At 40.5% G+C, this 22,248-nt stretch overlaps 1 protein-coding gene across 1 annotated transcript in view; it reads left to right on the forward strand.

Annotated features, from left to right (window-relative positions):
• The window catches only part of SPTBN5 (spectrin beta, non-erythrocytic 5), a 91,321-nt gene that overhangs the window by 61,762 nt on the left and 7,311 nt on the right, over window positions 1–22,248 (forward strand). The window contains exons 42-59 of the mRNA XM_057403943.1: window positions 331–444; window positions 1,916–2,037; window positions 2,679–2,841; window positions 4,733–4,921; window positions 5,944–6,021; window positions 7,460–7,632; window positions 8,684–8,774; window positions 9,378–9,524; window positions 11,078–11,215; window positions 11,946–12,202; window positions 12,371–12,557; window positions 16,300–16,512; window positions 16,879–17,075; window positions 17,639–17,843; window positions 18,559–18,753; window positions 19,863–20,018; window positions 20,534–20,751; window positions 21,947–22,136. Of these exons, the coding sequence (XP_057259926.1) occupies window positions 331–444; window positions 1,916–2,037; window positions 2,679–2,841; window positions 4,733–4,921; window positions 5,944–6,021; window positions 7,460–7,632; window positions 8,684–8,774; window positions 9,378–9,524; window positions 11,078–11,215; window positions 11,946–12,202; window positions 12,371–12,557; window positions 16,300–16,512; window positions 16,879–17,075; window positions 17,639–17,843; window positions 18,559–18,753; window positions 19,863–20,018; window positions 20,534–20,751; window positions 21,947–22,136 (3,033 nt within the window). The remainder of the gene's footprint in view (window positions 1–330; window positions 445–1,915; window positions 2,038–2,678; window positions 2,842–4,732; window positions 4,922–5,943; window positions 6,022–7,459; window positions 7,633–8,683; window positions 8,775–9,377; window positions 9,525–11,077; window positions 11,216–11,945; window positions 12,203–12,370; window positions 12,558–16,299; window positions 16,513–16,878; window positions 17,076–17,638; window positions 17,844–18,558; window positions 18,754–19,862; window positions 20,019–20,533; window positions 20,752–21,946; window positions 22,137–22,248) is intronic.

Genomic DNA, 22,248 nt, shown 5'->3' on the forward strand with positions numbered 1-22,248 from the left:
TTCGGTATACGGAAAAAAGGGAAAAGAAAGACTGAGACATGCAGGGAAGCATTCCTGTCTGTTTTATATGTGAATAGCCAGAGACCCCTTAAGTAAGATTTTGACTCTTCAAAGAGTTGTGAATTTTTGTTCAGTCTCTGTAAGGAGTACAGACTAGGTGCCCTGTTTATATTTTAAAAGACAATGGGAACATTCAGATGGCAATGCAAAGGGGTGAAGGAGGGGACTATTAAGAAAAAATTAGAAATAAATTAATTAAGCAAGAATAAGGATATGACCCTTTTCCTTTTTGTCCTCTTCACCATTTGCACATCCTACTGCCCCCTCCAGAGTGTACTGATACAAGCACTGGATTATGGGAAAGATGTGGAAACTGTGGAAAACCTGATTCGAAGACATGAAGAGATGGAGAGAGAAATCAGTGTTATCAAGTCCAAAATGGAGGTAGGAAGTGGGAAAGTAGAAAGCATACTGTGAACAGTTCATTTTTGCTTCTTGGAACCATGATGCACAGCTTGACTGTTTTCATTAGTGTAAATTGCACTGCAATGCAAACACAGCTCAGATTTCTTCTCAGTTAAAATACTGTGCTGCTTAATTGTACTTTATCATATCAGATGCTATTTTTCCTGCTGCATCAAATCTGAGAAGTCCCTTTTTAATATGATTGCTGATTCTCTGGCCCTCACCTATGAGCCAGATTATTTTATATCTTTTGGAAAGTGAGGAATTGAAATGGTAACTTTCCATCTTTCCCCGTTTCTGTACTGACTTGAACCAAAGTCACAACTTAATGTTTAGAACTAAAATGCAAAACCCATGTAGTTTTCTGACATAGACATAAAACCCCAAAATCTTAGGTTATAACTGACTGACCAGCTCTGGCTTTCGTAAAATGGCCAGTTTGAACCATTTAGGACTAATCTTGAGTTCCTATATAATTGCATGTTTTTAATAAGAAGAATTCTTTTTCAGCCTAGCCCCAGCAGCAGAAATCCTATAACAATCTCTCACAGTTTTCACTGTTGGCCAGAGTGTTAAGCCTTTTCGCATAGGAAATACTTTTGCAAATTTCCTCTGAGCTTTTTCTTCGCAATAGTATGCAAATGGTGGCAAAATGTGTGATACCTTCGCACATTGTGACTTTGTTAGCTAATTCTCATATGAAACGTGGGTGATTACTAGTCAGCATTCCACAGATAGCATTAACAAGGCTCTATGGGGGAGTGTTGCATGGGAACAGAAAGAAGAGCAAAGTCTGGGATTTTTTTGATGCTATCACAAATACCATGTACAAAGTATAATATCTGTACTTTTCTTATGGATTGAAACCAGCCTGGCATATTCTCTTTTCTGCGTAATTAAAATTCTCCATTTTCACTGATCTGATGAAGTTTTAAAAGAAAGATACCAGCTTTCAGTCTGGGCTGGTGACTCTTCATTACTGTTGATCAGGCTGGCTTAAGGAAAACAGCATCAACTAGAAGTCTATACTGAAAACAGTGTTTTGATGCTGCCGTTAACTGAAATAAATACAAATGATTTTTCAGTCTTCTGCTGAAAGGCAAATCTGGTGGCTTCTGCCATATTTTCATGGCTTTTATAAGATTAAGTTAATAGAGGTTACTTCATTTTCCTGGATGTTTGCCCCTATTCTGCAATTTCTAAATTGTAAATTAACATTTGTGCATGTGAAGCAACACACACATCTCCTTCTTCACATGGATGATTGCCTGCAAATGCATTTTTATTTTTTGTGCATATAGCAAATCCTTTTGGCTATTTTGTTTTTGTAATTTAAGTGCCTGCTTTTGAAAACTGGGATCTTAAAATGAGCTACTCTTCCTGAAAAGCAAACTCAGGAACAAATATAAGCATTTGGCATAAAGTCACCCCACTATAAATCTCTTTGCAGCCATTGCAATTGGAATCTTTCCGCCTTTCCACAAGGAATCCATCCATAAATGACAAACTGACTATGAAGCAACAGGAGATGAAAAACAATTGGCTACGACTCCAGGAACAGGCCAAACAAAGGTAAAGAGTTCTAGTGGTCTGAATATCTCTCAGCAGGAGCAGATCTGCTCCCAGAGTCTCAAATCTTCTTGCCAGGGTCCTTTAAAGAGCTATCAAGGATCCTTTACAAAGTTTATACAGACAGCTAAGACACCTGCATTGGAACAAGAGTGACTTGGTACAAGAAAAGTTCCAGTGATGTGTCTTTGGGAAAACTTACATAATGAGTTTGTGCCTTATCCCACTAAATAATGGTACTATAATGCCTCCAGACTACCGAATTAAATCTACTATGAAGCCTTTGTGAAAGACTTACTTTTGGATCGTTCTGTAAGATTAATTTTTACCTGAATCTTTCCAAAACAAGAAAGGCTTTTGCCGAGCTCTAATTGTTGCTGGAAGCAACAGCTATGAAGGCTTTTTAACCTTTCTTTTCCTAATGAACTGATGTAGAAAATAAGGTAAGCATGTTGTCTCCAAGGCACTGTGCATCTCCTTTGATTTTGGTTTAACATGAGCACGTCAGGAGCTGTAAGGAAAAAGTATGAGGCTTGAATTGACTTCATTTGGCTTCTCCAAGGATACCTTCCTCTGCAGATGGGGAGGGAGAGGCAACTAGGTATTCTGTGCTGGATAATGCTGAACTGCACATTGTGTGGCAGGAAGGAGAAGCTGGCAGCCTCATATAAGTGGCAGAAATTTAACTTGGAGACGAAGGAGATTCTAGACTGGACCCAAAACATCAGAGGTCTAATGGAAACAGGGGGGCTTCCTAAAAGCGCAAATGAAGCGGAAAGCATGATTGAGGAGCACCAGGAGAGAAAGGCAAGTAACCATTGCTTCCAATTGCACGTACTGGGAAACTTTGGGAATTAATTGCTGCAAACACAGCAGAATTTTGCTGCGTGTCGTGTCAAGAACATGGTGAAGACTGTTTTCAGTGACGGGCTAGGGACAGAAGTCACCTACGTATTGACAGAACTCTATCCCATGGGCTCTTTGGCAGCTCATATCTCTGCAAGAAGTCTCAAAAAGTCCCATTAGCTCTCAGATATATAATTCTGTCCAACCCTGTAGCTAAAAAGCTGGTTCAGTATCAAGGCATGCTCACTGCCAATCTCTTTATTTGGGTTGCCAGAAATTTAATGCCAGTTAATTCTAGTTTTGAGTTAGATTTTGTCATGCAAACTCCATTAGCCTTAGAGGAAAATAAAAACTGCAATTCATCTCACACAGGGCAGTAAATTACCATTGGAGGGTACTACACATTCAGTTCTGAAACACTTCATATCCCACTACCTATTACCATACAATCTTTTGGTGGCTAATTTGCCTAATATTTTTAGTAGATTTTCTGAAAGGAGGGATGTTGTTAATTAATCTTAGAAAAAAGTTATTTTTTCACTTTTTCCCAAGCACCATGGCTGTCTTCCAGATGTTGTGTTACCTTTTCTTTGCAGTTATGTTCCTTTTTCTACAAATCATGTTCCCAGAATCATGACTAATGTCCAGTGCTTTCTGGGTCCCATTATTAGCACAGATAGTTTCTAGATTCTGATTCACGTCCTAGTATGAAGTACCCCTAGTATGAAGTCCCCTCCTTTTTCAGTCTTCTATTTTAACAATGCTCTCTTATGTCGTGTACTTCACCACGTTTTTGCTAACAATGCTTTCTCACAATAAACATACCCCAAAACACTGATACAGTGTTCTCCAAAGTTAGATGATAGCAAGATCTAAGTCTTTAATATCTGTTGGTAAAGGACACCAAATAGCTGTAAGGAGATAGTCACATGGAAAAGGACAAATCCAAGCAATATGTTATTTTGTGTTGGGTTTACTAAACTAGAATTATAGACAAGGAAGAAAAATGGAAGGGTCTTTTTCATTCAGGTTAATGGCTCAAACCAAAGACCTTTGGAGAGACTAGAGTTGAACACAAGGTGCTAATCTGAATTAAAAACCATAATCATAGATATCAGCTGAGTTATCTACGATTATGGCAACACCACTCCCAAAAAAAGCCCTTAAAACACCAGTTCTAACTTCAGATGTTTAATAGTAAATGCCATAGCTTTCAAGGTTAATGAGTTAATGCACGATATTGTTTCAGTGCATGGTTACTTTTCATTTCAAATTGTTTACATTAGGAATTCCACATTCACTTTGCAGGGGTCACAGTCACCTGTAATTCTTTCACCTTCGGGATTCAGTATGTATATGTATAACTCATTAGTCAGATTGCGTGCAGAAATTTGATGTATTTCACTTTAACACCACAAACTAAAGTAAAACCATGTCTTTAAAGTAATAATCTGATGCAAACCTATTTGGCAGCAGCAGAAAAATTCTAAGCACTGTTTCTCATAGAACCACCTTTATGTAGGAAGACTGAAGCCGGGCAATACGGATATTATAGGTGTTCAAAACTGTATTCATTTATATCCAAGTATTTTCTAATCTGTTTCTAATTTAATCCAAATTTTGATTTGTAGGAGACCAGTTGTTCCTAGAGCAATAAAGTCATTTATTATCCACGTTTATTTTCTCTTAGGCAATTCTACGCTGTTTTAGTAACATAGCTCAAAAATAAATGATTTTCCATACAAATATTTGGGTTGGAAAGTAACAGCCCATATTCTTCCCCTTAAGGCTTGTATTCTGAATAACTGGTGTCCCATAAACCCTTGACATCAACCTTGGTAATATATTTTAGGAGGAGATTGAAGCACGGGTGGAAAGATTCAACTCTCTCAGTAACTATGGTCAAGAACTTGCCAATTCCGGTCACTATGCAACCCGTGAGATTCACCAGTCTCTCTCCAGACTACAAGAAGCCTGGTCTGAATTGATCCAAGCATGGCAGGAGCAATATATAAAATTGTTTCAGGCTCAAGAGTTACAGGTGAGTACAAAGATGTTCAAGGAAGAAGGCAGATGCCACTGACAGTGTTCCTTCCTATAAACAGCAAATTTATAAGGTAGCATAATGAAAGATATGCTAATAATAGTGTTTCATGTATAGTTTACCAGTTTCCAGAAGGCATACCAGAGGCCAACCACATTTAGTGGTGGCAGGACTTCTAGAAATTGTACCTTTGCAAATCAAAGAGGTTTCTGTGGAATATATACTCATGTTTTTCAAAGGCTATGAAACTTAGCAAGATTTGGTCAAACCCTCATGCAGCTGGTGAAAGGAACACACTTACAACGGAACATTGCTGCTCTACCAAATTCTATAACTTCCCCCACAGGCATGGAGGTAGACAAGTATTTAAAAAAAAAACATCTGAAGAAAAGTTGAGCATGGACAAAACAGTGTATTTTTCCCTGGCTTTTTTTCTAAGTAAAGAACTGTTTTGGCTGCAGTTTCCAGAAATACTTGCCTGTAACAGTCCGTCTCACTTACAAAATTTCTGCTCAAAAGGGTTGTTGGCAGAAGTTAGAAATAACTGAAATGGAGATTTTACAAGAGGGAATGTCAAGTATCTCAAATAACAGCTGGTGCTGCCAGTCCCATCTAAAAAGCTTCATATATTTGAGAACTTCAACCATGTGGTAAAGGCTGCTTTCATGCTTCTTTACGTACTACATTCTACTTATTTCAGGCCATGTTAGAGTCCTTTTTATTGGCCAGTTACACAATAACCACAGCTCTCTACACTATTAGCAAGCAAGCTACAAATAATTGTATTGTGTCTTAGGTCTTAGATAAAAAGAAATATATTATAATGGAGAAAGTAAGACAGTAACAGTAATAATGGTTACACATGTGGTTTTTATAGCATCTAATGCCAGTTGCCATCTAGCAGTATGCAGTTAATTTTTGGAATAGCCCTGGAAGTTTGTTTTTCACAGTGTACTCTGCCAAAGTCAGGTTTGCCCCTGTTTTATACCATGTTTATGGATGGCTTTTTTCCTATACAGAAATTCTATGGCTACGTGGAACAGACTGAGAGCTGGCTCAGCAGCAAAGAGGCTTTCCTAGCTAATGAGGACTTAGGGGTAGGTGCTCCAGCAAACTACAATTTTCTCTGCAATCAATCTGGAAGAAAGAGAACTATGAAGTACAACGATGTGCTCTGAACCTGCCTGTGATCCTTCTCCTCCTGAAGTTACTGCTCCATCTTGTTGATGGTTTAGGATTAGATTTCTTTCCTTGGTACTTTACACAGGATAGGATTCTCAGCCCCAAGAGTAATGGAACAGTTCAACTACTCCAATTATAGCAGGAAAATAAGTGCATCTCTCTCTGACTGGTCATGTATAACCCAAATACGTTTGCCATCAGTGCACAAGTCATCACTGTTGTCACTGCTGACATACCCAGTGTAGCTTTAAATTACCTACCTCAGGTACCAATGACATTGCAATAAGCTGAAACCACAGACTATTTCATGGGATGCAAAAGCTATGCAGGATGCTGGATATACATTCTGATGCTTAGCTTACCCTGCAACTTGTATAGGTAGTGCTACCAAATTAGTTATCTCTGAAGGAGCTACAATTACATTTGAGTTCAACGTAGACATAATTGGTATAAATGGTATTAAAAACATATAATACTAGTGGCTGGTGTCTGTCTCTGATATTTTCAGCCTGCAGGTATGTGTTTACAGTCCCTTCACTGAAGTATGTGATACTTAAAAGGAACCATCCATTTTACAGTCCTCTTTAGCTCAGCAATGTACAGAAAATGCTCTATTCTTGTACTTTCCCTTCCAGTGACACATGCAAGTACCCAGAAGTTTATAACTTTTTCTAACTTGTTTGATGTGAGCTTTATTGCTTCCTTTAGAATAGTGGGAAAGCAAAGTTTATTGTGCTAGCAACATTTTGACACCACGGATTCTAAAATTAAAAGTGCAGAGGGGTGCTGAAAAGAGAACTCTAAGTCATTAAGCTTGGGATTCACAAATGTTACAAGAAGTCAAGTTCTGTTTCTCTCCAGATTAACCATAATGTCAGACTCCAGTCCTCAAATTCAAATCTGGATCTGAGCTCTTCCAAATTCCATAGGTTGAAACCAAGGCTCTAATTTTAATCTCTTTCTATGACATATTTGTTCACTTAACTCAGATCTCAGTTTGGCATCCCACATTTGCTTCCAAAATAGCATCTGTCTTAAAAGGGATTTAGCATTAGGAGATGATGCTTTAACTTTTGAGAAGTTGTATGTTCTATGCAGCAGAATAACATGCAGGAGAAGCTAAGCATCCAGCAGTTACTCCAGTTTTGACCCTGAAATAATGGCCTCAGACTGTGCATAGAACATTATTTAGGCACCGAGTCTGAGATTAAATTCCAGTAAAATTCAAAGACCAAGAAATTTTCTTGACAGCTTGCAAATGTGGGCTAAATGTCATTTAGCTTCTGGATTATCAGTGCAGTGGATGGAAAAACTCTGACTGAAAGCAGCTTCCCTTTGTTGAATCCTATCCAGGACTCAGTGTCTAGTGTGGAGAGCCTGCAGCGGAAACACACGCAGTTTGAAAAAGCCCTGGAAGCTCAGATGGAGAAAATTGATGAGATGGCTTCATTTGCTCAGCAGCTAATGCAGAACAAGCATTACGACACAGAAAACATCGCCAACAGATGCCAGGCTGTTCTGAGGAGGTGAAATCAAACCCTTCCCATGTCAACCATCCATCCTTTTTGCAATGAGACTCTCTGCCTGTAATTAAGATCTTTAAATTATTTAAGAGAACCATAAGCTAGTTTGTATTTACTCAACATTGCACTTTGCACTATAGTCTTGCCAAATTGGCCTGAGGTCTAGTCAATATTTCATTAGGAGATTTCCAAACTACAGTGAAGTGTAGAGGGAGCGGGGTTCAGAAAAAGAGGCAGTTTTCCTGTAATTCTGTATCCTGGTCTCGCCTTAGGGACAGAGCTGCAAACAAAAGCCAGACCAGCTGTGCCATTAAATACTTCATTATCATTAAATACCGTCCATAAAGGTCATTTGCTACACAACTGCTTTTTCACTGCTCTAATGGGGTAGATCTTAAAGCCCTGCTCAAATTAGCCACCAGGGCATTTGCAGTTTTTCTGGTTAGGTCTTGCCCTTTCACATGAATTACTTTACTTCTCCTACCACATTGCATATTCATCTTAAATGCTGACAGTAGAAGCAGTTGTATACAGTGCTATGGTAGATAGAAAGATACACATAAAATGTATACAAAGAAACTGGATATCCCTTATGATTAAGGTGAACATATGAATTTATTAATATGATCAAACTAGCTCATATCTGCAAGAACATGAATGAAGTGCTGCAGAACCAATTTGGAAATGGAAGAATGGTGCAGCTTTGATTTATCCGTGACTAAAACCATCATACTCACAGGCTTCCCATATAAGAAACACACTACTTTTGTGTTCTCCCGTACCCTGAAAGGCAGTAATGGTGATTCCTACAGGTAGAAAACATATATACATAATTTGTGTGTACTTTAAACATACCTATCTGCTATAATCCTTCCTATAGTGTCCTGAGCATCTTCTCTGACTGTCCAAATCATGTGAGGCTCTATATTATGGACATCTCTCTCTTAGAGAATGGAGAGTTAGATCATGTGTGTTTTAGAGATGAAAATCGAAACCCCACATCCTATCTAATTCAGTCTGTGGCTTTTACCTCACACATCTGTCTTCAACTTAGGAAAGAAAAACTGCTGGAGAATGCTGCTGCTCGCAGATGTCTGCTAGAGGAATCAAGGCTTCTGCAGAAGTTGCTGAAGAATTCCTTTGAGGTACAATCACACAGCATTCATGGTATTCTAGTTTCTTAAAATATACTGCACTGCGTAGATCTGAAACCCTGAACGGATTCACTGTGAGAAAAATCAAGGAACTAGGTCTGGAATGATGATGATACTGGAAAAGATAAGTGTGAAGGGATATTTTTCAGCTTCCGTCCAGTCACCAGATGAAAAATGTACTGTGCATTGGACACCAGCAGAATGCAGAAGAAATTGCATTAAAAGGGAGTGTACTGTCATTTTAAAATTCATGGGAAGAGACAAATTAGTTCTTCTCTTGTGAGATACTGACAGTAGGTTAGAAACAGGGAGATAATTGCCTTTTCTCACCCGTGAACACATGTACACATGCACACGTGTGCCCATGCACTATCTCATGGAGACAGCCCCCTTTCCAGTTAACAATGCTGGCAAACAGATATAAAGGTGACTTCATTAAGGAGGACCTCAGGGAAGCAGGACTTCAGAAGGGCTACTCATTTGTGTCCTCCCTCACTAGTCCCATGGTTTATACATATTAGAGGAGAGCCTGGCAGCTTGGAGCTGAAGAAAAGCTGAGCCTTTTGTTTGCTTTTGTTCTTTCCCCTCACAAAGGTGGCTGCCTGGATCAATGAGAAGAATAGCATTGCCCAGGATGATAGCTGGAAGGATCCAAGCAATCTGCAGACCAAACTGCTGAAGCACCAGACTTTCCAAGCAGAGATCATGGCCAACAGAAATCGCCTGGACTCCATCAAATCTGTGAGAGAAGTGGGGCTGATGGCAAGGGTGGGCAACTGGCATGAGAGACTGCAGGCAGCCAGAGTTAAGGTGACCTTAAACAAGTGAGAGGGAACCGCTGTCCCCTCACTGACATTGTACACGTTGACTGTGAAACTTACCCTTTTAGTCCACCAAGAATTTTCTAGTCCCATTGGTTCCTTTCAGCTTTTATTGTCTGGTGTGAGCTTGCTATCTATATTCACTGTGCACACAATGGAAAGAGATGGGTGCTTTCAGTGATATATTAAATCCACTGGCTTTAGAGACTTCTTGCTGGAGTGAATGCCATTTTAGAGGTACACACATTTCTTCCCAGCAGGGAACTAGCTGATTGGATGCAAAACTTTAGCGAGTCAGATAAGATTTATCCAACAAAAAGGATCAAGAAGAGTTTTCAAGTGTTGCCTATGCAGAGACATACTTGTAGGAGAGATACAAGGGAAGTCTGATGAGCTTTGTCAGATACTTGGCAGAAGCTGTGATCAGATGATGAGTTTGGAAGGACAGACTGTTACGTGTTTATTAACCTTATTTTCAACACAGTGCTTACTAGCTGTATTTTGCAACAGATAACTAAGCATTAAAGACAGATTCCCTCCTCAGACTCACCTACATCCAGTATTGCACAACCCTTCTTCAAATAACAAACAAAAAACCTCCCAAACAACTTTTAACTGTGTGTAGCCTCTACAGGGGGTTAAAGGTTGGAGTTAAAATTCTCTGTGAACTGATTTGTTTTTAGAGAGTTATTTCACAATCTCCTTCTCATTATTTCTTGATGCCCTGTCTTCTTCAGTGGAAATAGCCTTAGTAGCTGCTCTTTAGAAGAAAATTAACATCTGATGTCCTAGTATAGTATCTTTCTCTTGCTGTGCCTCCTCTTCCCCATTGCAAAATGTAGAAACAGCTTAGTTTAGCTTTCTAAAGCAAACAGACTCTTCTACTTGATGGAGGTCTTGCTGTGTCCCCGTTACCTATTCTTGTGCCAACCTGTTGAGCATCTGCAGCTCAGGGATTAGAAATGCAGATAGACTTTTATAACATACAGTGGTATGATGCTACATGGTTAAAAGAGGTTTTACTATCTCACACAGTGATTCACTTGATTGAGATAGTTCTCTCTTAAAATGCAAGGAAGGGAATAGAAAAGGGCAGGTGGTTGGGCAATCTCAAACAGTAATCGCAGAATGTGGGACATCCCAGTGGAGACCGAGTGTTGGCAAACTAGGCTCCCTGCCAGGTTTTAGGCAATGTAGCTGTTGCTTAATGAAGATTCTCTTTACTTTTTGTCTTCTAATATTGCCTTCTAGCATTTCAAATAATGTTAAAGGCCAGAAAAACAGGAAAGTCAGTCTGTGCCCTAGTTTCAATGAGCATTTTGCCTTTAACTGTTTTTTTCTTTGTCTGTGCAGCCTCTATTTTTTATGTCAGGAAGTGATGGCTGGGCTTGACTTTGTTTTATGGAGGCAAAAGTGACATCTTCTGGTGCATTCAGCAACAGAAGAAAACATTGACTATTCTCTCTGCTACAGGAAGGGGAGAAGATGCTCCGTGAGGGGCACTATGCCCCTGAAGCCATTCAGTCCAGACTACAAGAAATGGAAGAGCTATGGGAGGAACTGCTAGCAAGTTGCCAGGATAAACAGACCAAGCTGCAGGATGCTTGCAAGGTAATACAGGGGTGCCAGTGGTTGGTCTTGGTGTCATTCCCATGGATAGCGTGGCTGCCTTACTACACACCTCATCTACAAGTGTGGCACTTGATACAATCAGATGTGATTCTTCCAGACCGCTAGAGCAAAGAAACTACTAATTTTGGACTGACTGAATGGGCAGCGGGAGTATTGGTGATTCCTATAGAGGGAAAAGGATCTGTTGGTTGTGTTTCCTTCTGCTTTCTGCTGCTGATTTGGATCAGGATTGCAGAGAGGGATACTGAGGGGAAAATGTGTTTGCTCGCATAAGTTAATTCTCTGCATTCATCCCAATGGCATTATCTTCTCCAACACATTGAGTAAGAAGCCCACAGCTGCTTTTTGTTCTTCTTGCTTCGGGCACATGACTTCTCATAACTGAGTTTTCACATGGGCTGTCAGACACTCTGTGGGTTTAAAATAGAGCTCCTCCTTAAAATGGCTTCCTTTTAAGGTACTGTGTCCATCATTTGTTCTTGTGCATCACAAGTAATATTAGCTCTTGATGTTCTCTGCATTGTTCTTGTGCTCACTTTGACTGAATTCTCTTCTTCATTTGGACTGCCATCCTATCTGGGAAATGTTTGCTGAGCAGAGGGAAGCTTTTCCATGTGTGTGTGTAGTTCTTACTGAAAGTGGCCTAGATTTTTATATTATGTTGCCTGTCCTAAAGATTTAAATGACCTTTTTTCTTGCTTGTCTTCAGGGCCTTCATTTTCAGAGAAGTGTAGAGGATATGGAGAAATGGTTGGAAGATGTGGAAAATGAATTGAAAGTACCGTATAGTAACAATGATCTAGTGGTTTTGAACAGTCACCTGAAAAAACAAGAGGAACTGGAGGAAGATGTTGCTGGCCATAGGGACCGGCTGCAAGAGCTCATGGTCACAGCTCAGCAATTCCAGAAAGAGAAACATTTCCTTGCTGATGAACTAGAAGAGAGAGTGGATCAACTGGTGCAGAGGTGTGTGAGTGCCCAGCCTGTCTCCTACTATCTTTTTCCTACTTTTATCAGCCTTTTTCTTATCTGCATACTTTTTTCCTTTCCTTCTCTACATCATTCTGATAAGAGCATTTTGTATTCATTCCTTACTGATCTGTGCTCCTCCTGTGTTCCCTTCAAATCCTGCAGATACAAAAGTCTACATGATCCTCTGCAGGAGAGACGTAGGAGTCTGGAGGCAAGCAGACTGCAGTACCAGTTCTTCCGAGATGTTGATGAGGAATTAGCCTGGGTTCATGAGAAGCTCCCCATGGCTTCCTCCAAGGATTATGGCCAGTCCCTGTCAACAGTTCAGAGTCTACAAGAAAAGCACCAGGTAACATCACATGAGAACCGTTCTCAGTCTTTAGAATCAGAGAGAACATGGAACTCAGTTTGCCTCTGGCAAGCTTCCATCTGGTGTGCTTTGGCTAACAGGACTCATGATGCCAGGGATTAATCTTATCCTTGTCTAATAATAATGACATTTTTTGAAGGATGTGTCCATGACTTGACGACATAGGTTTCCATGCTGCTTACCATTGCACTGGTATAGGTACCACACCATATGTTTTTCTGCAAACACATTGGCTCTTCCTATGAATTAAGTTCAAAACCTGGCCTTTGCAATGCAAAATAGATTTTACAAACTGTTGTACATGCAGTCATAGCTTCTTTGGGCAAGAGAGGATCTAACAAATATGTTTTGAAACTCAGTAAGTACATCCAAGCAAGTTCATTGCTCAGATGTCTCGGGATGAGCTCCTGGGAAAACATCTTTCCCCAGAACTCTTTCTCCTCTGGAGGGAGTTAACAGGATATTATGATGATCTTTACCTGACTTTCATTCCAGCAGTAGCTTTCAAGATAGCTGCTGAATTATTTCACAAGGTTCAGGTGGGCCATCAAAGAAAGCAGTGCCTGGAACACTGCCATCTCAAATACCAACAAACCAGCATCTGCCTTCCTGATCGTTTTTAGCAAAGAGCACTGTCTCTTTGCAAATATGAGGTGGAAGGAAAAAAAAATCCAACTAAAAGTTTCCAGCAGCTATTGGTATTTAATGTTAGCAAATATGACAGCCCAAGTCGAGTGTCTCTGGAGAAAATACGTGCAATCTGCAACAGGGCTAGGAAAGACAGAAGAACTTACAAAGTGGGAGTGTGTGATATATGCGTATATATATATATATATATATATATACAGAGAGAGAGAGTAAGCCCAAGGGTTTGATGCCATCTGCATGTCTACAGATAAAAATCTGAACTTACAAAAAATGTGCAATGCCCCCAGGGTAAAATGTCAAGACTGCTACAGGGAACAGACGAGCACAGGGATGAAGCCTCTTAAAAAGCTGATTTATCTGAGGTATACTCACAATCTAATGAAGAACTATAAAATGTTTCTAAATACATCTTCCAGAATATTCCTGATTAAGACCCATGGGTATATTCTGAATAGTTTGCACCTTCTTAGTGTTCAGTGTGATTCTCATATTTGTTACAAATCTGTATGTAAGATGCAGTTGGTGATTTTGAGCTAAGGCAGTAAGAGCAAAAAGCTTGTTTCATCACAGTTAAAAGTATAAATGTTTTGTGCAAAATTACTCCTCCTACCTCAAAAAACAAAAGATGAACTGATTGATGTGGTAAGGTCGCAGTAGAAAGGAATGTTTGAACTGAGGAAATATTTGGGCTAACTGAAGGAACAGTGGAGATACTGCTTTAGGCAGCATTTTTCTTTCTGTTAATTGGCCAGGCCTCAGGATATTTCAATGAACTGCAAGAATGGGAGATACAGACCATAATACCAGTGTATAATAAAATGCCAATTTTTCCTGCCATTTTATTTCATATTCTTCTGGAAGCAGGATTAAGATATCAGCTTTGACTTCTCAATATTTTAGTAGCCAGAGTCTCTACACTTCTTTTTTAATGTTGGCTTACAGGTAATGAGATGTCAGAGGTAACCTAACGGTCCAGAACTGAATATACTATCAGTTCCACCCTCTGTTGTTTGTGTTAGTGAGCCAGGTTTGCAGTTCTTGATTTGTTACCACCAAAGAGATTGAACATGAAATGTGTCAACCTCATGAAGTTTAACCAAGCCAAGTGCAAGGTCCTACACCTGGGTCGGAGCAATCCCAGGCACAGCTACAGGTTGGGCAGAGAAAAGATTCAGAGCAGCCCTGTGGAGAAGGACTTGGGGGTGTTGGTCAATGAGAAAATGAACATAAGTCGGCTTCAGTGTGCGCTCGCAGCCCAGAAAGCCAACTGTATCCTGGGCTGCATCAAAAGGAGCGTGACCAGCAGGTCGAAGGAGGTGATCCTGCCCCTCTACTCTGCTCTTGTGAGACCCCACCTGGAGTATTGTGTGCAGTTCTGGTGTCCTCAACATAAAAAGGACATGGAACTGTTGGAACAAGTCCAGAGGAGGCCACGAGGATGATCAGGGACTGGAGCACCTCCCGTATGAAGACAGGCTGAGGAAGTTGAGGCTGTTGAGCCTGGAGAAGAGAAGGCTGCATGGAGACCTCATAGCAGCCTTCCAGTATCTGAAGGGGGCCTATAGGGATGCTGGGGAGGGACTCTTCATTAGGGACTGTAGTGATAGGACAAGGGGTAACGGGTTAAAACTGAAACAGGGGAAGTTTAGATTGGATATAAGGAGGAAATTCTATCCTGTTAGGGGGGTGAGGCACTGGAATGGGTTGCCCAGGGAGACTGTGAATGCTCCATCCCTGGCAGTGTTCAAGGCCAGGTTGGACAAGGCCTTGGGTGATATGATTTAGTGTAAGGTGTCCCTGCCCACAGCAGGGGGGTTGGAACTAGATGATCTTAAGGTCCTTTCCAACCCTAACTATTCTATGATTCTATGATTCTATAACCTAAGATGAATAAATACTGTCTCGCTAAGCTGCATTTGCACACAAATACAATATGTGTACACACAGCTGCTTGGCTTGGGACAGAGTTTCCTCTCCCTCCCTTCCCTCCCACTTTTTGGATTTCTTTTATTATTTCTTTTGTTAGAAATTAAGTACTGTGCATACACGTTCCTAAATGTTCAACTGCAAAGTTGGTCTTCATGCTGCTAGCTTATTATTAATACACAGCACAAGGCGTTTTATGATCTTTGCCACTGGATTCCGTTCTGCTGGGGTCAAATACAGTGTCACTTTTCAACAACATAGTGGCTGTCTTGAAATTAATAGGGGGGACTTAAAAGCATGATTAGAATCAGAGCTCTTTTCCAGCCAAGTCTGATACTTCAGTTGAAAAAGCAGCTCCTCTCCTCACAAAGGGCATCTCTTCTGCATTACAGAACTCTGCAGTCTAATGCTGAAACTGCCTGTTTTATAGCTATGAAAAGAAACAGAGCAACTGTAAAATGGTGGGGTTTGGTTTGGTTGTACTCAACGTGCTCAGGCAGTTAGCTGTGGAATCCACCTCTGCCCACATACAAATTGGCATCCTCCTTGCCCACCCATGCAAATATCATATGAGGGTGTGTATGGAGGTATGCATATGGTTTTAAAACCTACCAGTCTTCAAAAATCAATTTCAAGTAAAGTCTTTGAGAATTGGTTCAGGAAGTTTTCTTCTCTCCTTTTCCTCTTGATTACCTGGTAGAATGTGTACCCACAGTGTTTGCAATGGCTGTTATGCAAAGCTGCATCTTCTACAAAGGCCTAGGCAAGTGATAAATACTGATGAGTAGGTGAATTGATTGCTCTTCCCTAGACACATTGTAAATCAAGAAACACCATGTGATGGGATAGAAGTGCATGTATTTAAGTGACTCGACAGATGAGAGGTTTGTGATTAGAATCTCTTCCCTCCCTTGGGAATGCACACCAAGGTCCAAACTTCACATCTATATTTCATTTCTATACTCACTACTTCACCCCAAAAAACTCCTCCACCCTGCTTCGAGCATTCACTCAGACTTTGCACCTCTGATCCATCTTTCTGTATAAAAAACGAATTTAGAATGGAATTACATGACTACATTATCTGCTATAAAAATATCCATAGCTTTTATTTTCAGTCCGTCGTTTTATTCTCTGTTCTTTCCAGAATTTGGAGAATGAGATAAGCAGTCGGGATGCTTTGACCAAGGCAGTGCTTAGTACAGGGCAGAAACTGGTAAGAGGAGGCCACTCAGCCTCTCGCAAGATCATGGAGCATCTAAAAGAGCTTGAGACATCTGTAGAAACCTTGAAGGCAGAAGCTCAAGAGAGGAGACAGCGGCTCATGCAGTCTTATGAGGCCCATCTGTTCCTGAATGAGGTATAAAGATGGTTTATGAGAGACTTAGTTTGGCCTGTTTTCATTTAAAAGAACCACTACCTATGTTGTTGAATGGATGCAAGTGCTGAGTTAGGAGCAAAAGTCATACTGTCTTGATTTGTCATATCTGGTAAATGTACAGCAGAGAAATAACATTTACTTTTCCAACTACAGTGAGGGATAAACATGTAACTGTAATTCATGGGTTCTGGGTTCACATTTTGTTAAGTTTCTTCCTTACAGAGTGGCACATAAGCCCTTCTCTGTTTTCACTGATGTGTCTTTTTGGGCACCACTGCTTTCCAGTTTTCTTTGCCTTGACCTAAATCTCAGCTGTGTCCATGCTTATTCCTGTATTTTGTACAGCTACTGGAGGTGGAGGCGTGGCTGGCAGAGAGGAGTTTCCTTCTGGAGACCTCTGATTATGGGAAGAATGAAGAATCCACACAAGCCTTACTTCGTAAACTTGAAGCTATCAAGCTGGACATGGATGGTTTCAGGCCCCGGATTGAGAAAGTACAGGAGACAGGTGCCAGCCTAATTAACAAAGACAGCCCAGAGAGGTAGGCAAGTGAAAGCAGGCTTTTGCTCCAGGTCTAACAGAAACGCCTAGAGAAGGCAAATACAGAAAAGTTCAGCCTTCAGTCTCTGTTTGAGGGTTTGCTCAGAAATACAACTTCGGGGACATCAGTCCTTCATTCACCACCATCTCACACACTCTGTCCCCAAAAAACTTGACGATTGTTGTAATGTTTTCATGACTGTTGGTTCTTAACAGCAGGACAATTAATGCAGATCAGCTGCGTTGTCCATTGTCTATTCCCAGGAACTGTCTAGCTCTCATTTACCATAAAGATTCAAAAACTGCTGTGCTTGGGAAAGGAAACAGACGTTCTTGACAGTTTCGTTTTTCACTGCCAGGAAGTCAACACAGCAACAGTTTGTATGAGATGATATTTTAATTTCCTGAACTAGCTGGTTTTAACAGCTCCGCATAACTCACTTCATGATGTTATCTGGTTGCTTCTGTATTTTGAAGGTGTTGCAAATTCGATCTGTCAGAAAAGACGATGTTCAAAAAGAGCAGTAGAACAAAGACACACCTTGTGATTCTTGTTCTTTGCAGTCCAACCATACTTTCAAAGCTCCAGGGGATCCTAGCAGACTATAAGTCTCTCCTACAGAAAGCTGAGATCCAGAGAAAACGCCTACAAGAACAATTCCAGATCTACCAGTTTGAAAGAGAATTCCAGCTGGTGGAAGCATGGCTTTCCAGCAAACAGTCTGTAGCAGAGTCCGATGACTATGGACAGGACTTAGATGGTGTTGAGGTAAAAGAAAAGAAAAGGTATTGTATGTATTGTGTGGCAAAGCAGGAACATATGTGCTGCAGGTTTTGTGTAGCTGCTGATGGTGAAGTGTGATACAGTGACAAAAGTAAAGCAAACCAGTTATGTCTACAGGAAGAAGTTAGACTGGTTTCTGTCTGCTTATACACGGCTCTCTGAGGTAACATCCTCCAACAGAAAAAGTAGGTACATAAGAAAGTTAGATTTTTCTTGGGATAAGGTGAGGTCCGCACACGTCACTGCTGCTTCTGATTATAAACTTAACACAGCTTTAAAGATTTGCCATGACCAGGGCCATGGTCTTGTAATAATTTCAGTGGAAAACTCTGGGATGCAGCACCCACACCTCTAGCTGCTGATTTCAAGGAGAAGTTTCTGCTCAGGGCACACAATGCAAAGAATTATAATTCATAATGTCCACTCCTCAACTGTTGCAGGTTATGTGTTTCAGCTTTTGATCTGGGCAGCATGTCAGGATGTGGGTGAATTTTCTCTGTGAATGAAAATGTTAAATGATCAAGATAATAGATGCCTTCTTCTGCCTCCAGATTGTCTTGGTTTATCACGATTTGCACTTGTAGACTGCAATATGTAGCTTTTGTATTATGCAGTACAGAGAAAGTAATTCCTTCTGCCTCTCTCATAAAGGTAGGCAGAAATTCTTATATCTAAATCTTTGTCCCCATTTATCCTGCAGGTGCTGGAGAAAAAGTTTAAAGATTTTGTAAACGAGGTGAAACCTCTGGGACAGTCCAGAGTTGTCTCCTTACATGAGTTAGCATCTAAACTAGAGAAGGAGGGCCACAGCAAGATGGACATTATCCAGAAGAGAACAAAGCAAATCAATGAGATGTGGGAGAAGCTTTGCCATGCCATCCAGACAAGGACAGAGGTAGGATTGCAAGAAAAACTGGGCACTGAATTCCCAGCAGTTTCTTACGTCCTTCTTCCTTTCCGAAACCAGTCCATTGCTCATGTTGAAACACAAAGTTTATAAAAGCAATGGGTGTATTCTGTTCTGTTCTTTCTTGATCCATTTCCCTTTACAGCCACTGCTTACCCCACTGCTCCTGGCAAGGCTTATACTTGAAAGATATTTATCAGCCTAGCGTAATTCTGTTTTCCTTAATTCACTGCTAGCTCTGGTTTCTTGAAAAACTAAACCAGACTAATGGTTTACCACCCCTAACAGGAGGCTGGCTCTGGCAATTATCAGACTCTTCATTGAACTACTTCAGCTTATTAAACAAGACAAAAACTCTCCAGATTTTTGCTGATTTAGTTACCTTAAGTCCAAGAAGGGGTAAGGGAGAGAGGGTGATAGAGGACACAGCCAGAAGCCCTTCTTTTTGGCAGCAGTCAGCTGTTAAATCATTTCATCCTGTCTCTTGAAACTGCAGTCATAGATGGATTTGGAAAAGCCGAGAGGACACACAGAATTCAACATTTTTGTTTGCTTTGAGGGGAACAAAAAATGTCAGCTGTCCTCAACTCTCTTTTGCACTACTGTTACATGCACATTCTGCTAATGAAGTAGCTCAAGCTGCTAGTAGCAGTACCTGCATGGGAATTGTTAATATACAGTTTGAATGTAAAATAGTATTAGAATATTTTTTAATTCTTTCATTTCAGAAAAACCTAATTTTCACTAGGCTGTGCTTACTTTCACTGTTTGCAGTGCAGGTCTCTATTCCAAGCGAGTTTATTAGGGTGCTTTCTGTGGTTGAGAAACCTACCTTTAGGGGTCAATTCATGCTCTCCATCTTGATCCTTCATCTTACGCAGGGATAAATTTTTCCTTGGAGCTATCTATTTCTTGATGAAGAGAACTTGGGAAAATTAGGCTAGCTTGAAAACCCCACTTTTAGGTGACTTAATTGGGAAGGTATTTCACTACTGCTCCTGTTCAGTTGGTACTGCATTAGGACATATTAGGGTTGTCCTTTTTTGTGCTGCAGACATGATATATAGTATTATCATTAAATTATTTATTTATTCCAGAATCTAAGAGCAGCCCAGCAAGTTCACCAGTATGATCATGATGTAGATGAAGTAAAGGGCTGGATGCAGGAAAAAGAGGCAGTGGTGGATATAGAAGATTATGGATATGATCTTCCAGGTGTACAAACACTTCTCAGCCAGCTTGAGGGAGTAAAGGTAAGGGGATCAGTCATGAAGCAGTGGCAGAAATGCATAAATGACAGGAATAAAAAAGGGATTGATGCTTGATTTGAAATCCTCCCAAATGCCTGTTTTGCCAACAACAAAAGATAAATTAATTGCATCCTGAAATATTCTTAGTGCTTCATAGAAGGCCTTTTCCTCCTGTTTTTCACATTGTGATATCATATTATTAATGTTTTTGCTTCTAAGGATGAGATTCTCTTCTAAAATCTATTCCTAATTATAATTACAAAGGTGTCACCTGAACTACAAGAGACTTCAGCTCCACACATACCAAATAATCACTGTGTCACATTTAAAGAAGATTCTTTGATGTTTGATGATGAATGTTACAAGGCATTAGGACAAAACTCAGAGGAAAGGTCTTGAGAGAGTCTCTAGCCTTTGTGCAGCCAGTGGTTATTAAAAACATACACCACCTCAAAAATCTGCTTTTGATAGATGTAAATAGTGACTTGGTCTTACAGTCCCTTCCAACTCTGTTCCAGAGAGATCTAGGAGCCATCATGAAAGAGCTGGAACGGATTCGGGGAGAGGCTTGGCACCTCAGCCGCACATACCCTCAAGTCAAGGAAAACATCATGGAGAGACTCACAGATGTGGATGAGTGCTGGGAAAACCTGGACAAGAAGTTTCTGGAGAGGAAAGCAAGACTGAGCCAGGCAGAACAAGTCCAGCTCTACTTCAATGATTGCAGGGAGCTGATGTATGTGTTGGCCCCTTGAGTTTGGCAGTGGGCCTTTTTTCTTGTCTTTCCCATATAGGATCTTCTAAATGACACGTTAGTTATTTGACTCCTGTCCCAGGTGCTCTACAGCTTGCTTGCAAATCTGTGTGAGTAAATTACATGCCATCTTCTCAACAGTGGCTCACAGAATCTGCCACACATCAAGAGGTGACCATGCCACTCCAGCACAGCGTGCATGGCAAACCATTTGACAGAACATTTTTAGACTATTTCCCAAACAGTCTTGGAGTATTTGGTCATTCTGGATAGATTTGTAGTCTCACAATTCCAACTGAAAGTACTGTTGATTCTGTAGGAAGATGGGAGAGTCTCTGCTAGATGGTCAATTAATTTGTACACCTGTAGAGACACTAGTGCCCCTTTTTCTCAGAGTCAAAGCAACTACATTAAAGATAACTTTCTAGAACAGGTTTGCACTTACTTGCTCAAGTGCTGAAAGTGGTTTGCACACATGTATTTAATGCCATTGCTCATATGCACACACTTTTCTGCCCATTCCTATTCAGGGAAAATTGTGTTATTTAAAAGGGATTTTTTTTTACAGAAGGAAAAAAGGAAATCTTTAATTCAGTGTAGTTAATGAAAGAGTTAATCCATGGATTAGAAATAGAAAGACACTAGCTACCACTGACTGTTAGACACTTACTATGCTAAGGGATAGATCCTGAGCTCAGGTAAACCAAGATGCATTGGTTTATGCCAGTTGAGGCTCATGGAGTAGAAAATTTTCCTTGAAAAGTATCTCTCAGTATGTTTCTTTGCATGTGTGTTCTGTATGCCCATGAAGTACTTTCACACTTAGTGATTAGGTTAGTCTCTGTGTCCCTGTACCAGGAGTAAAAGCGCTGTGAATGTGTACAGCCTTGGCATTTGCAGTTACAGTCCTCACTGAGAATTTGAATGCGCAGTGCTTCAGTATGTATAGGTGCTGCAGCTACCCTTCTCACAAGCTGTTTATTGAAACAGCCCTGGGAATACTATATCAGGTATAAAAATGCATAGGTGATTGAGTAAACCCTTATCATTGTATTTGTATGTTCATGTATTTCATGAGCAATAGAAGTCTGTACACATGTACCACAGCCATGGGATTCCTGGACAATCGACAGACTCGGATTCCTTCCCTTTTCTCCCTTTTGACTTTACCCTGTAGGGCCTGGGCCAATGAGATGCATGCACTAGTGATATCTGAGGAGCTGGCGAACGATGTCCTGGGAGCTGAACTGCTTATCAAGCGTCATGAGGAATACAAGCGTGAGATAGAGAAGCAATGGCTAAAATATGAAGAAATGCAGCGGGCAGGAGGTGACCTGATGAAGAATGGACATTTCATGTCAGCAGAGGTGTGTTGATGAGTTAAATGTCTTACAAACAAGAGTGAACAAAAAAGACACTAAGCAGGAAGGAGTTGCAGCTTTATATGTCAAAACAGAAGAAATAAACAGGAACATCAAG

This window comes from Pezoporus wallicus, unplaced genomic scaffold (assembly GCF_028554395.1).
Source record: "Pezoporus wallicus isolate ANWC-B61680 ecotype Strahan unplaced genomic scaffold, APGP_CSIRO_Pwel_v1 contig_8673, whole genome shotgun sequence".
In the NCBI taxonomy this organism is placed as follows: domain Eukaryota; kingdom Metazoa; phylum Chordata; class Aves; order Psittaciformes; family Psittacidae; genus Pezoporus; species Pezoporus wallicus.